This window comes from Hemiscyllium ocellatum, chromosome 8 (genome assembly GCF_020745735.1).
Source record: "Hemiscyllium ocellatum isolate sHemOce1 chromosome 8, sHemOce1.pat.X.cur, whole genome shotgun sequence".
In the NCBI taxonomy this organism is placed as follows: domain Eukaryota; kingdom Metazoa; phylum Chordata; class Chondrichthyes; order Orectolobiformes; family Hemiscylliidae; genus Hemiscyllium; species Hemiscyllium ocellatum.
This window is the reverse complement of record NC_083408.1, coordinates 108,417,977-108,434,257: the sequence shown is the minus strand read 5'-3', so window position 1 is coordinate 108,434,257 and position 16,281 is coordinate 108,417,977. Positions and strand designations below refer to the sequence as shown.

General features: G+C 46.0%; 1 protein-coding gene across 4 annotated transcripts in view; it reads left to right on the top strand.

The window, feature by feature from the left end:
* The window catches only part of LOC132818418 (centrosomal protein of 128 kDa), a 410,636-nt gene that overhangs the window by 280,911 nt on the left and 113,444 nt on the right, over positions 1 to 16,281 (top strand). The window contains exon 18 of one of the 4 annotated variants that reach the window (XM_060829434.1): positions 11,160 to 11,734. The exons of the other annotated variants lie outside the window; for them this stretch is intronic. Coding sequence (XP_060685417.1) covers positions 11,160 to 11,170 — 11 coding nt within the window. The 3' untranslated portion in view covers positions 11,171 to 11,734. Of the gene's footprint in view, positions 1 to 11,159; positions 11,735 to 16,281 lie in introns of those variants that run through there. 4 annotated transcript variants of the gene reach the window in all.

Below are 16,281 nucleotides of genomic sequence, written 5' to 3'. Positions count from 1 at the left end.
TCTTGCCATAGTTCTGAATGTCCACATGTGTTGATGCTAGCTGATGTCAAGTTTTCTTGTGCCTGTCTGCCTCTTCTCAATTCTGTCTTAGCTGCTGAACATCAGTGTTGGTTCCCTCCACATTCCTGATACACTCCCTTTCTTCTTCAGGCGACGAGACTGTCCAATTACTCCTTTTCTAAGTTCTCAACCTGTTATGGAGCTAGGTTAGGCAAGATGTAGGATACAATCGCTCTTCTGAAGACCCTGACTGGTGAATAGAGAAGTGCATCTCATTGTTGCTAGGCAACAGATGTGTTTCCTGAGAAAACCAACTGTCTGTTTAATGAAAGTCCTTGTGGATATGTAAGCAACACTGAAGTGGCGTTTGGCATCAGACCGTGAGTTGTGCACTGGGATAGCCAGTGCTGCCTTAGTGTACCCATTAGCACACAAAACCTAGTCCTGGAGGTAATGTGATGGGAGGCTGAGGGGAAGACATTTGCAGAACCTGGGAGTTGAGGGGTAGCAATGGCATAGTGATAATATCATTGGCCTACATTTGATTGTAGACCTTACTGCAATGTGGAACTTCTTACCTGCCCTCTAAGAAATGAGGGAGGGGCAATAAATGCAGGCATAGCCAGTGTTACTCACATCCTCTGAGTAAATTGAAAAAATTGAGTGTGTGACAGCTGTGTATAAAGTGGGGGCGCGCCTGCATGAATTGTTGCACATGATCGCAAATGAGCTGGACACTGAGGGTGTGAAATCGCTTCCTGTTCAGGAATCTGGCTGGATGATGCCATGAACCTCTGAGCACCATGTGTGCCCTTTGGACCTGAGGGAACCCATCAATAGCTAAAAATCAAAGAGTGTTTAGACTAGATTCCCGACAGTGTGGAAACAGGCTCTTCGGGCAACAAGTCCATACTGATCATCCGAAGAGTAACCCACCCAGACCCATTTCCCTCTGACTAATGCACCTAACACTATTGGCAATTTAGCATGACCAATTCACCTCGCCTGCACATCTTTGGACTGTGGGAGGAAACCGGAGCACCCGGAGGAAACCCACACAGACATGGGGCGGATGTGCAAACTCCACACACACAGTTGCCTGAGGCTGGAATCAAACCTGGGTCTCTGGTGCTGTTAGGCAGCAGTGCTAACCACTGTGTCACCGTGCCATGCACATATTGTTAAAAAAAAGCAAAATACTGTAGAAATATGAAGCAAATATAGATGATGCTGGAGAAGCTCAGCAAGTCTGGCAACATCTGTGGAGAGAGAAACAGACTTAAAGTTTCAAGTACAGTATGACAGTGGCTGCCAGTCCTGTTGAGTTTTTCCAGCAATCTCTGTTTGATTCAGGCACCTTGGCTGTCTAAATCCATAGTAAACTGGACAAACCGTGTTCTTTTCTGTGAATGGTGTCAGTGAATCCATGATTGCAATTATGGGCTGCCAGTTGGGAATTGCCTCATGTGGCCCACTGGTTTTGGTTTGAAAACTTCTAGGAAGTTCAATGCTGTTGTTATCTTTAGCACCACGGCATAGTGCTCCCTTCAAAGCCACACAGCTGCAAATCTGTACAAGGTGACCAATTAGGTGACATTGTCACTAGTCATGTGAAGATGTCTTTGGCGCTGTCTTCCATTCATCTGTGGGTAGCTGCAATGTCTTGAGTACTCTCTGTCTTGATGGACAGCTCTGAGGACCCTGGGTCCCCTCTTGATGTGCTACTTGCTCATCCTCGACTGCAACTCTGTGAACTTCCTGTCTCTGGTTCTATTGACATTATTCATTCCTTCTCTTGACATTTTCTAATCAATCCAGTCAACCATTATTACGTACCTCTGGAGAAGGTGGGATTTGAACCTAGAAATTTTGGCTCAAAGGTGGGGACACTACCACTTTGCCACAAAGGTTTCCTTCATTTTGTCTTTTTCCTCCTTTTCTTGACCTAACACAAAACTGTGTTTATCTATTCACTCATGGGATGTGGGCGTCACTGGCTAGCCAGTGATTAGTGTCTGTCCGGAGCTGCCCTTGAAAATGTCGTGGGGAGCTGCCTTCATGAACCGTTGCGGTCCCTGTAGGTAGACCCACAGTGCCCTTGGAAGGAGTTCCAGGATTTTGAACCAGCAACACTGAAGCGACAGCGATGTATTTCCAAGTGTGGCTTGGAAACTTCTGGTGGTGGTGGTGATGATATTCCCATGTATCTGCTGTCCTTGTCCTTCCAGATGAAAGCAATCATTACACCCTGTCTAACGATCTTTGGTGAATTTCTGCTGCTACTGAGTCACAGACGTGGAGGTGAGGATGCTTGTTGATGTGGTGCCGATGCAGCGGGCTGCTTTGCCCTGGATGGCGTCAAGTTTCTTGAGTGTTGTTGGAGCTGCACCCATCCAGGCAAGTGGGGAGTATTCCATCCCACTCCTGATTTCTGCCTTATAAATGGTGGGCAGGCTTTGGAGAGTCAGGAGGTGAATTACTCGCTGCAGGATTCCTAGCCTGTGGCCTGCTCTTGTAGCCATTGTACTTATGTGCTGTCCAGTTGAGTTTTGGGTCAATGGTAACCCCCAGGATGTTGATCGTGGGGATTCAGTGATTGTAACACCATTGAGTATCAAGGGACAGTGGTTAGATCGATTCTTCTTGGTGACAATAATTGCATGGCATTTGTGTGACACAAATGTCACTTGTGACATTTCAGGCTAAGCCCAGATGTTGTCCAGGTGTACGAACCACAAGCAACACCATATAAGACATCCCTGGTGAGCTGGCTGACTCAAGCTTCCCTCTGCACTGTAAGTGTTTGTGCAGAGTCAGATTTGTTCTGATAAAGCCAAGTTAATGAAGAAGTTTGTAGTCACTGGATTATGGAGGAAATTGTCTGCCCTACCAAGTGCATGCCTCACATATATAGTTGGGTTGTGAATACTTATGGAACAGGAGATTCGACGTTTCGGGCATAAGCCCTTCTTCAGGAATGAAGATTCCTGAAGAAGGGCTTATGCCCGAAATGTCGAATCTCCTGTTCCTTGGATGCTGCCTGACCTGCTGCGCTTTTCCAGCAACACATTTTCAGCTCTGATCTCCAACATCTGCAGACCTCACTTTCTCTTTGTGAATACTTATTCCCATTTTTACTTAACAAGACTGATTCATGAACATAATTCCAGTGTTCTAGGGTGTTAATGAATATCCATGGAATGCTAATGAATGGGAAAGAAGTTCTTAGCCATTAAATTTGGGGAAGCTAACCTGCCTGAGGACTACCATCAAGAAGGTTTTGGCCTTCTGCCCAATTAGTGTCCTCCTCACCCCTTTAAAAAGCTCTCTGCAGGCCTGGAGGATTCTGCCTTGCAAGTTTTTCTTTCTTTTGTTGCCTTGTGTATCACTCCAAGGTGTTGCTGAGCTGAGCTTGATAATTGCTCAGTTAAATGGAACGCTATGGTCTCTGGGCATTTCTTCAATTGCGGGATAGCACTTTTAATCTTCTGAGCAGGTGGTTACAAGCTGTCAAAATTTACACTCAGCAGCCAGGGCATTGAATGTACCTGCGAATATAAAATAATTTTTATTTGAAAATACTTGCCCATAAATGCAAATGAAAGTTAATTTTGCTTTGTTTTGGTTGAAGCCAATTGGAAAAGTGAACCTTCCGATTGTCGGGGCTGAGCAATGGTGGCTATAGTGAGATTTGGGGCAGAATTGGGAGAGAGGTCATGTGAGGCGAATCTCAATGTTGAAATCATCTCACTTCCATCCTTTACAGTTTTCACAAACAGCATGGTGAGATTCTCACTGGGCAGGAGTAAGTTGCAATTTGTTGGTGATTATCACTTATTAAGGTCCTCACTGATGACCCAACTCAGCTGATTAATGTTTTGGTTTTTACCTTACCAAATATGGTGAACAAGCTTGCAATCAGGTAAACCCGACGTGGAAGCCAGAGTAGGTGCTTCATAGGTTGAGCTTGTTGCTTGCTCCAAACTTCCAGGTTGGACTCCAGGCACCAACACCCATGGACACCGTCTACATCCCCCCTCCATGTGCACAACATTGGCATCCAGCATGTGCCAACCTCTAAGAACTGTCATGGCACATTTACAATCCACTTCCAGGGCACTTCCGCACTTCAGTGTTGTCCATCGGGCTGGGCCAGGCTGCATCTTCAGGTTCTTTAAAATCTTCGAGTAAAAAGAGAGGTCTGCAGATGCTGGAGATCACAGCTGCAAATGTGTTGCTGGTCAAAGCACAGCAGGCCAGGCAGCATCTCAGGAATAGAGAATTCGACGTTTCGAGCATAAGCCCTTCATCAGGAATGAGGAGAGTGTGCCAAGCAGGCTAAGATAAAAGGTAGGGAGGAGGGACTTGGGGGAGGGGCGATGGAGGTGGGATAGGTGGAAGGAGGTCAAGGTGAGGGTGATAGGCCGGAGTGGGGTGGGGGCGGAGAGGTCAGGAAGAGGATTGCAGGTTAGGAGGGCGGTGCTGAGTTGAGGGAACCGACTGAGACCAAGGTGGGGGGAGGGGAAATTAGGAAACTGGAGAAATCTGAATTCATACCTTGTGGTTGGAGGGTTCCCAGGCAGAAGATGAGGCGCTCCTCCTCCAGCCGTCGCGTTGTTATGTTCTGCCGGTGGAGGAGTCCAAGGACCTGCATGTCCTCGGTGGAGTGGGAGGGAGAGTTAAAGTGTTGAGCCACGGGGTGATTGGGTTGGTTGGTCCGGGCGGCCCGGAGGTGTTCTCTGAAGCGTTCCGCAAGTAAGCGGCCTGTCTCCCCAATATAGAGGAGGCCACATCGGGTGCAGCGGATGCAATAGATGATGTGTGTGGAGGTACAGGTGAACTTGTGGCGGATATGGAAGGATCCCTTGGGGCCTTGGAGGGAAGTGAGTGTGGAGGTGTGGGCGCAAGTTTTACATTTCCTGCGGTTGCAGGGGAAGGTGCCGGGGGTGGAGGTTGGGTTGGTGGGGGGTGTGGATCTGACGAGGGAGTCACGAAGGGAGTGGTCCTTGCGGAACGCTGATAGGGGAGGGGAGGGAAATATATCCTTGGTGGTGGGGTCCGTTTGGAGGTGGCGGAAATGGCGGCGGATGATACGTTGTATGCGGAGGTTGGTGGGGTGGTAGGTGAGAACCAGTGGGGTTCTGTCTTGGTGGCGGTTGGAGGAGCGGGGCTCAAGGGCGGAGGAGCGGGAAGTGGAGGAGATGCGGTGGAGGGCATCGTCGATCACGTCTGGGGGAATCTGCGGTCCTTGAAGAAGGAGGCCATCTGGGCTGTGCGGTGTTGGAACTGGTCCTCCTGGGAGCAGATGCGGCGGAGACGAAGGAATTGGGAATATGGGATGGAGTTTTTACAGGGGGCAGGGTGGGAGGAGGTGTAGTCCAGGTAGCTGTGGGAGTCAGTCGGTTTATAATAGACGTCTGTGTTGAGTCGGTCGCCCGAGATAGAGATGGAAAGGTCTAGGAAGGGGAGGGAGGAGTCTGAGACAGTCCAGGTGAATTTCAGGTCGGGATGGAAGGTGTTAGTAAAGTTGATGAACTGTTCAACCTCCTCGTGGGAGCACGAGGCAGCGCCGATACAGTCATCGATGTAGCGGAGGAAAAGGTGGGGGGTGGTGCCAGTGTAGTTGCGGAAGATGGACTGTTCCACATATCCTACGAAGAGGCAGGCATAGCTGGGGCCCATGCGGGTGCCCATGGCAACTCCTTTAGTTTGGAGGAAGTGGGAGGATTGAAAAGAGAAGTTATTCAGGGTGAGGACCAGTTCAGTCAGTCGAAGGAGGGTGTCAGTGGAAGGGTACTGGTTGGTGCGGCGGGAAAGGAAGAAGCGGAGGGCTTTGAGTCCTTCTTGATGGGGGATGGAGGTGTACAGGGACTGGATGTCCATAGTGAAAATAAGGCGTTGGGGACCGGGGAAGCGAAAATCCTGGAGGAGGTGGAGGGCGTGGGTGGTGTCCCGAACGTAGGTGGGGAGTTCTTGGACTAAAGGGGACAGGACCGTGTCGAGGTATTGGGAGATGAGTTCGGTGGGGCAGGAGCAGGCTGAGACAATGGGTCGGCCGGGGCAGCAGGTTTGTGGATTTTGGGCAGGAGGTAGAAACGGGCGGTGCGGGGTTGTGGGACTGTGAGGTTGGAGGCGGTGGATGGGAGATCCCCTGAGGTGATGAGGTCCTGGATGGTCTGGGAGATGATGGTTTGGTGGTGGGAGGTGGGGTCGTGGTCAAGGGGGCGATAAGAGGAGGCATCCGCGAGCTGGCGTTTGGCTTCAGCGGTGTACAGGTCAGTGCGCCAAACTACCACCACGCCTCCCTTGTCTGCGGGTTTGATGGTGAGGTTGGGATTGGAGCGGAGGGAGTGGAGGGCTGCACGTTCTGAGGGTGAGAGGTTGGAGTGGGTGAGAGGGGTGGACAGGTTGAGTCGGTTAATGTCACGGCGGCAGTTGGCTATAAAGAGGTCGAGGGCGGGTAGGAGGCCAGCACGGGGTGTCCAGGTGGATGGGGTGTGTTGGAGGCGGGAGAAGGGGTCATTAGAGGGTGGGCGGGAGTCTTGGTTGTGAAAGTAGGCACGGAGGCGAAGGCGGCGGAGGAATTGTTCAATATCTCGCCGCGTGTTGAACTCATTAATCCGAGGGCGTAGGGGAATGAAGGTGAGGCCCCTGCTGAGGACTGATCTTTCATCCTCAGAGAGGGGGAGGTCTGGAGGGACGGTGAAGATCCGGCAGGGCTGGGAGCTAGGACCTGGTGTGGGACTGGAGCTGGGGCTGGGGGCGGGGTTAGGGGCGGGGACAGAGATCGAAGTAGGGGCGGAGTTAGACGTGGCGACGTTGCTCGATGTGGGGGCGGAGTCAAGCGTGGGGGCGGGGGCATGCGTCGTGACGGAAATAAGCGTGGGGGCGGGGTTACGTGAAGTGACGAAAGACGGCCTTCAGGTTCTTTGCTCACTCTCATAGTACAACTCACTCTGAGTCCATCTGAATGCTCACAGCTTCCCTGCCTTGCCTTGACTTTTTACACTTTCCCCTGTCAGCCAGAGATGCCAGGCTCATTTCACTACTGTCTCTCTGTGCCATTTAGTACAAAGCCTGAAAGGTTGTCATGGTGGACAGGAGGCATCAGACACATCAAGAGGGACAGCCTTCTCTCAGAGGATCCTGGCACAGTAAGTCAAGGACAGCTTCCAATCCCAGTCCAGGGCCTGTTTGGGGCAGTCACGGTCAGGATCATAAAGGTCAAGGAGCCAAATGTCACACAGACTTTTTCTGCCCTATTGCGGGCTGTTTCCTCTTGGAATGGGAGAGAAGCAGGTATTACTGAAGATGAAAGTGGACATTTTACTTTTGATGCAGATTGAGAGGTGGCCGGAGTAAGTAGGTCGGCAGAACAGAGGGCATGTGGTGATGTCATGGGTTGGAGTGGGTGAAAGCGAATGAGGAAAATGCTGCAGGTAATAGTTAATACATTCTAGATTCCCTGTCTGAAACTGTGCAGGACAGCTCCGGAGCGATAGTGCTTTTCTAGGTGCATAATGCTCTTTCAAAGATGTCAGCTGCACTGGAGATCCTGGTCATATCCTGGATATCTGGTGAGTGATCAGTCATTCTGGGACTGGCATGTGGTAAGATGGGATGAAAGTCAGGTGTGATACTTTACTTGAGGGCTCAAACAGGATTAATCTGGTGAGATTGTTAAGGTCCAGGTTAGGAGAGTGGGCAAAGAAGTGGCAGATGGAGTACAACGTGGGAAATGTGAGGTCATGCACTTTGGTAGTAAGAATTGAGGCATGGACTGTTTTCCAAATGGGGAGAAAATTCAGAAGTCTGAAGTGCAAAGCGACATGTGAGTTCTAATCCAGGAATCTGTCAAGGTAAACTTGCAGGTTGAATCAGTATTTAGGAACACAAATGCAATGATAGCATTTATTTTGAGAGGACTCGAATATAAAAGCAGGGGATGTATGGCTGAGGCTCTATAAGGCTCTGGTCAGACCCCATTTGGAATATTGTGTGCAGTCTTGGGCCCCATATCTCAGGAAGGATGTACTTGCCCTGGAGGGGGTTCAGAGGAGGTTCACGAGAATGATTCCAGGAATGAAAAGCTTAACATATGATGAGCGTTTGAGGACTCTGTGTTTATACTCGATGGAGTTTAGAAGGATGAGGGGGGATCTAATTGAAACATACAGAATACTGAATGGCCTGGACAGAGTGGATGTTAGGAAGCTATTTCCATTGGTAGGAGAGACTTGGACCCAGACACAAGCCTTTGAGTAAAGGAGAGTCTTTTTAGAATGGAAATAAGGAGAAACCTCTTTAGCCACAGAGTGGTGAATCTATGGAATTCATTTCCACAGAAGGCTGTGGAGGCCAAGTCATTGAGTATATTTAAGACTGAGATAGATAGATACTTGAGTATCTCAGGGATCAAGGTTTACTGGGAGAAGACAGGAGAATGGAGTTGATAAACCTACCAGCCATGAGTGAATGGCAGAGCAGATTTGATGGGTTGAATGGCCTAATTTCTGGTCCTATGTATTTTGGTGTAATCGTCTTATCCAGCAAGATAACTCGCTCATCCTCATTGCAATAATCACTTCTCTGAACCTGATGTGACTTAAATTTCGCAAAGAAAGGGAAGATTCATCCGATTATATTCTTCCAACTTCACCATCTTACTTATCCCTATTCTCCTTGCCCCATTGCAGGCAGCTTTACTTTTAGCCTTCTAGGCCTACACTCTAAATTCCCTATTTAAACTTCTCCATGTTTTCTCCTTTATGACTGTTTAAATCTACTTTTTTGACTGGACAGGAATCTATGTCGTCCATTACTTCAGGGATCATGTTAACCAGGCCCATGCACCTCTGTCTCATATCAAGTTAGAAGGCAGTGTCCTGCAGAATTCCTCGTTGCTTGCATCAAGATTTTAATTAATCTCATTATTGAGTCGGTTGATACCCACCTTATTTTACTGGTGTCTCAGGGCTTAAATGAAGGAGACACTTGTCTCCTGCACCTTGGAAGGCCACCCAGCAAAACCAGTTGTGACCTTCACTGTCCGGCACTGTATGCCAGATGGAACAAGGAATGACGGCTGAAATCCCCCTTTGGAGCTTTGACTGCTCCTCTCAACGATCTGATTCCCACGACCACTTGCACTCAACCTGTGACTTGGGATCCCTTTATAACCCTGATCTTCGGGTGAGTGCTTTGCTGACATTGGCAGCTGGCAGCAGTGATGAGTTAATTGGTCAGTAGCTTTTGTTCTCAGGGAAGGGCCAACAAAAGCCAGTTAATTGCTTGAATGGCACTTGATTCCACTCGGCCTACCCTACTGTTCACCAACCACTGGAGGAGACACATGTCAACTTGATAAAATCCCAGTCTCTTTCTTTAGTTTTGTTAGGTTAGGTTAGATTTTATTGTCATGTGTACTCAATACAGGATTACAGAAGTACTGTGAAAAGTGTACAAAGGTGCTCTTCTCTGGTGCTATCTTAGTATAAAAAAAGGCAGGCTTAAAGACAGAAGCAGGAAGAAAAGAAATAGCCAGAAGAAAAGGAAATGTCCAGAACACTCACCCGCGTCCGCTGTGAGTCCTCACTGTCAGTAAATCAAAGTCCATCACTCAGTCTGCTAACACTCAGGTCCTCTGGGTCTTCACATGCTGCCACAGCTTGAATGGCAGTGCCACTACCTCCGCCATCAGGCACACAGGCCCAGCCTATCCAGGAGCTGTTTTGCCAATCTTTGGTGCCATTTTGCCTCTACTGCCATGAGTTCACATTGGGCTCAAACCTGACACAGGGTCCACCACTTCAAAGCAGCTGGTGTCACATTTTGGCTGATATGGCTGCTGCTGCTGCTGCCTCCAGGGACTGTCATTTCAGCAAAGGAGCCCGCTTCTACCGACACCCTGGGAGACGGTCAACTGCTGACGGTCTGGGAAGGGGATCGATACTGCCACTGCTGACACTCTGGGAAGGGGATCGATACTGCCACTGCCAAGGCTTCGGGAAGGGGACTGATGCCGCTGTAAAAGGAAAGCAAGTAAAGAAGAGCAAAAGTTGAAAAATAGAGAGAGAAGAAAGAAAGGCAAACGGAATGGATGAGCACTGGGCTCGGGGCCTGGGCCCAAACACTGCTACACTGCTGTCATCTTATATATGACGAATGTCCTGTGAATCACCTTGAAATGTTCAACTGTAAATGTAGGGAGGTACAGAGATATACATTGGTGGGGGATTTGAATGATGATCAGTTGTTCTTCACTTATGCAAGATAAACTCCCCAATGTTGAAGAGAAAAATCACAACCAGATCACCCCTGTCATCTGCATCCTCTTCATACTTGCTAATATGTTCATTTTCATTACTACTTGTCATTGTTTGCACCATTTACAGTCATTCTATCCCGTTACCCAGGAAAAGAGAGAGTTTTCTCTGGTGCCCACTTTACACCATCTGCGTGCCAAGTCCAAGAACTTAAGTTTACACAATAGTTTCAGATTCTATGTGAAGCCTTGGTTTGAACATGCACAATTCTGTGACTGTTCTCATCAAAAGATCAAAGCCGTGAAAGTGATTTAAGGGAAACAAAATGGGGATTGCTTAAACTTATGGATCACTGAACTGTGAAAAGACACAAACAATTTGTTCTCATTTGAGGGAAAGATTTCTGGTGTAATAATCAATCTCCTCTAGCAGTTGTGGTGGGAATTGATGTGTTGGATGTGAAAAAGTACTTTCGTAAAACAAAAAGTAAACAACAAAGATGTGATTAAAAGTAAAGAAGCACCAAGCTGAAAGATTATCACTGAGTTGTGACTTCATCTATGGCCTTCAGTTTAAAAAAATACTTTTGCACAGTAATTAGCACAAATTAATATGATGGAGTTATGCAATGCACTGATTTGGTATGATATAGAGGCATTTGCTTCTAGCAACAAACTGCAAGTAGAGTGTAGTACAACTAAAATGACAGTCTTACCTTGATAACTTTGGCAGACTTTCCTTATTCGTATAGCTTCCTGAAAGTCAGATGTGACAATGTATGAGTCTGTTCACAGTGAATGGTGGCCATGTTTTTTCATTTATTATTGTATTTGTTGTTATTGTTACTCTGCCTTTGACTTTCCATTTTGCCAAGAAGCTCTCCATCTTTTGCAGTGGTGAGCTAGAGATCCACCTCCGTTGGCCTCAATATTTTCAAGTCCTTGGATCAGTGAATGGAGCACAGAAAACCGGAGAACTGTTCAACGAGTCTAGATTAGAGTGGTACTGGAAGAGCACAGCAGGTCAGGCATCATCTGAGGAGCAGGAAAATCGACGTTTCGGGCAGGCCAGTTCTCAGAATTCCATGCGGGGATCCCTTCGGTTTTCCAAATCCTTCTGTTCTTTCACTTCTTGCAAGAGGCACAGAGCGATTGGTTCATAAATGATAATGTCTCTGACACCGGCTGACAGGAGCTAGTGAATGAAAATGAAATAGCTTTATTTGGGCTTAAGGTACTTCACTGAAGAGAAAGGGAGAGTCACACCATCTGCCTTTTTCAGCAGTCCAAAGTCTTTGGCCTGTATTGTTCACACCCAGAAATTATTCAGCTACCCAAGAAAAACATCAGAGTTGTCATCAGGCTGATGTCCTTTGGCATCCAATGACTAGTCAAAATTCCTAAACCACTCAGCAACCTGTTACTGATTTAATCTCAGTTTATGTGCACATCCTAGCTCACCTACAAACCGTTTCCTGCCACTGCTTGAACAAGGCAACAGTATAAATATCACACAAATGAGGTTCAGTAATTTGTTTTGACAAGTGCAGCAATTCCTTCCACAGTCCTTGGTTTTAACTTTTCTAATTTTCTATTTCTGTCTGTAATCAAAAATAAAGTCAAATAAAATGTCATGCTCTTTACAGCTTTCTAACTTGTGCATTAATGATGTTGCACTGGGATTTAGTTACCATGATAACAAGTTATACTGTAATATGAAAGAAAAAAAGACTTGCATTTACATTGCACCTTTCATGACCTCATTGTCCCAATGCTGTTGTGTAATCTTGCTCTGTGCAAATTGGTTGCTGCGTTAACTATCTTAGGAACAGTGGTTTCACTTGAAACGCACTTCATTTGCTGAAAATTGCTTTGGGACATTTTAGTAATATTTACTATACCCTCCTCAGATCCTAGAATAAAGATTTGGATATTATTTAAAAGAAGAAAGACTGCAGAAAGCTGCAGTCCAGTTGGATTTGAGGGTTCTGAGGAAGAGTCACAACCCGAAACATTAGCTCTGATTTCTCTTCACTAATGTGCCAGACCTGCTGAACGTTTTGTGCAGTTTCTGTCTTTGTTTCGGTTTTTATTTTGGATTTGAGAGTCCTTATGCATCAATCACACAAAGCAAGCATACAAATTCAGTGGATAATTGGAAAGGCAAATTGATTGTTGGCCTTTATTTCAAAAGGGATGAAGTATGAAACGGTGTTAATCAGAACACACCTGAAATATTGATGATGGTTTTAGTCCTCTTATCTAAGGAAAAATATGCTGACGTTGGAGACAGTCCAGAGAAAGTTCACTAGATATCAGGTTCATAGGGATTTTCTTACATGGCAAAGTAGGTTGAGGCTCTAATCATTGGAGTTTAAAGAATGAGAGATGATCTTATTGAAATATAGAAGATTCTTAGGTGCCTTGACCTGGTAGATGCAAAGAGGTTGTTTCCCTGTATGGGATATATAAGGACCGGAGAGCGTGGTTTCAGAGTAAGGGGTTGCACATTTAATAAAGTTTTGGGGAATTTCTTCTCTGAGGATAGTGAACTCGGCACATGGGCAAGTGCTTTCATATTACAGTGGGCGGCACGGTGGCACAGTGGTTAGCATTGCTGCCTCACAGCGCCTGAGACCCGGGTTCAATTCCCGACTCAGGCGACTGACTGTGTGGAGTTTGCACGTTCTCCCCGTGTCTGCGTGGGTTTCCTCCGGGTGCTCCGGTTTCCTCCCACAGTCCAAAGATGTGCGGGTCAGGTGAATTGGCCATGCTAAATTGCCCATAGTGTTAGGTAAGGGGTAAATGTAGGGGTATGGGTGGGTTGTGCTTCGGCGGGTCGGTGTGGACTTGTTGGGCCGAAGGGCCTGTTTCCACACTGTAAGTAATCTAATCTAATCTAATCTAATCGTGGAATTCTTTGCCACTCAGGCAGTAGAGTTTGAGTCTTGATGTTTTTTGTAGGCTGAGACAGATTTCACATCAGTATGTGAATCAAGGATTATGGGGATAAGGCAGGAACATGGAATTAACGATTATCAAATCATCATGATCATGATAAAAGCACTCCTTCCGCTCCTATTTCCATTTGCATTTATATAGCACTTTTCATGACCACTAGACATCCTAAAGTGCTTTTGAAGTGAAGTCACTATTACAATGTAGGAATGAGTCAGCTAATTTTCCCATAGCTAACTCCAGCAAATAACAATATGAGAATAAATTTGAAGGATAAATATTGTCCAGGACACCAAGACTAACTCCAGTACTCTTCATCAAATTGGTGTATGGAACCTTGTACAGTAGTTAAATAGCCGATGGGATCTTACTTTAAGGTCTCATCAAAAAACAAGCACTGCTCAGTGCTGTCCTGGTGTGTCAGTCTTGATATTTTGCTCAAGTATCTGGATCTGGACTGGAACCCGCTGACTTGGAGACAAGATTGCAACCCACTGAGACATGTCAAGATTCCCAAGATTTGCTCTTGAGATAGTCTGCTGAAAAGCTCTTTCTAATCTGAGAGTTTCTCAGTTTCTTGTTTTTGAGCCAATATTCAAGTTAATTTCACTTGCTGTTCTAAAGCTCTTGATCTTTAGCCATTAATCACCAGTGTAAAGCCTTGGCAAAGCTTTCTGAAATATATATTACTCAGTATTGAAGGCCCATGCTGACCTATCAAGTACAATGATGAGAGAAATGTAATTGCTATATATTTCAAAGAGCTTTTGCCAAGCTTTCACTATGGTGATTAATGGCTAAGGAATAAGAATCTTGGAATAGCAAGTGAGGTTTGCAGCTGGTTAGAATATTAATTCTTGCTTTTAAGTTAGAGGGTGACAGTAAATGGAAATTTTCAGGCTGAAAATAGCATATGAACAAAGTCTTGGGATACTTTATTGGACCGCTGTTGTTTAATTTGTATTAACAAATGGGAAGACGATGGCCGAGTGGTATTATCAGTGGACTCCAGATACCCAGATAATGTTCTGGGGACCTGGGTTTGAATGCCACCACAGGAGATTGTGGAATTTGAATTCCATATTTTTTTAAAAACCCTGAAATTAAGAACCTAATGATGGTCATGAATCCACTGTTGAATCGTGAAAAAGCCTATCTGGTTGTCTAATGCCCTTAAGGGAATGAAACTGCCATCCTTACCTGGTCTGGTCTACATTGACTCCAGTAATGTGGTTGACTCTCAACTGCTCTTTGAGCAATTAGGAATGGGCAATAAATGCTGCCTAGCCAGTGACACCTTTGTGTCATGAATGAATTAAAAAACCCTGGGAGCAGGTCTAGTAAATACTATTAGCAAGTACAGTTGCCAAAACACAGTTAAAAGTAATTATCTTAAAGCAATTCTTTGGCAAATAGGGTTAACTTTAGCAAGTAGCGTTAAGGAGAATCCAAAGGAATTCTACAAATACATTAAGGACACAAGGATAACTAGGAAGAGACTAGAACCCCTTCAGATCAGCACGGCCGCTTATGTGTAGAACTGCAGGAGATGGGGGAGATCCTGAACGAATATTTTGCATCAGTGTGCAGAAGGATATGGAAGATAGAGAATGTGGGAGAATAAATAATGACATGTTAAAAAAAATGTATATTACAGAGGAGGAGGTGGTAGTCATCTTAAAACGCATAAAGTTAGATAAATCCCCAAGACCTGATCAGGTGTACCCTAGAACTCTGTGGGAAATGAGGTAAGAAATTGCTGGGCTCCTTGCTGAGATATTTATAACATCGATAGCCACAGGTGAGGTGCTAGAAGATTGGAGGTTGGCTAACATTGTGCCACTATTTTATAAAGATGGTAAGGAAAAGCCAGGGAACTATAGACCAGCGAGCCTGACGTCAGTGGTAGGCAAGTTGTTGGAGGGAATACTGAGGGACATGATTTACATGTATTTGGAAAGGCAAGGACTAATTAGGGATAGTTATCATGGCTTTGTGCATGGGAAATCGTGTCTCACAAACTTGATTGAGTTTTTTCAAGAAATAACAAGGAGGATGATGAGGGCAGAGTGATAGACGTGATCTATATGGACTTCAGAAAGACATTCGACAAGGTTCCTTATGGTAAACTCCTTAGCAAGGTTGGATCACATGGGATAGAGGGTGACCTATCCATTTGGATACAAAACTGGCTCGAAGGTAGAAGACAGAGGGTGGTAGTGGAGGGTTGCTTTTTAGACTGGAGGCCTGTGACTAGTGGTGCACCACAAGGATCAGTGCTGGGTCCACTGCTTTTCATCATATCTATAAATTATTTGGCTGTGAACATAGCACATATGGTTCGTAAGTTTGCATATGACACCAAAATTGGAGATGTAGTGGACAGCGAAGAAGGTTACCTCTGAATGCAAAGGGATCTTGCGGAGTTGCAAATGGAGTCTAACTTAGATAAATGTGAAGTGCTGCATTTTGGAAAGGCAAATCAGGGCAGGATTATACACTTAATGGTGTGGTCCTGGGAGTGTTGCTGAACAAAGAGACCTTGGAGTGCAGATTCATAATTCCTTGAAAGCAGAGTCTCAGGTAGATAGGCGTTTAGTATGCTTGCCTTTATTGGTCAGAGTATTGAGTATAGGAGTTGGGAGGTCATGTTGCAGTTGTACAGGACGTTGATTAGGCAACTTTTGAGGTATTACGTGAAGTTCTGATCTTCCTCCTATAGGAAGGATGAACGTGAAAAGTTCAGAAAAGATTTACAAAGGATGTTGTCAGAGTTGGAGGGTTTGAGCTATGGGGAGAGGCTGAATAGACTGGGCTATTTTCCATGGAGCATTAGAGGCTGAGAGGGGTCCTGAAAGAGGTTTATAAAGTTGTGAGGGGCATGGATAGGGTCAATAGGCAAGGTCTTTTCCCCATTGTGGGGGAATCCAAAACTAGAGGGAAAGAATTAAAAGGGACCCGAGGAGCAACCTTTTCATGCAGAGGTTGGTGTGTATATGGAATAAGCTGCCAGAGGATGTGGAGGAGGCTGAATGAATCAAAACATTTAAAAATCATCA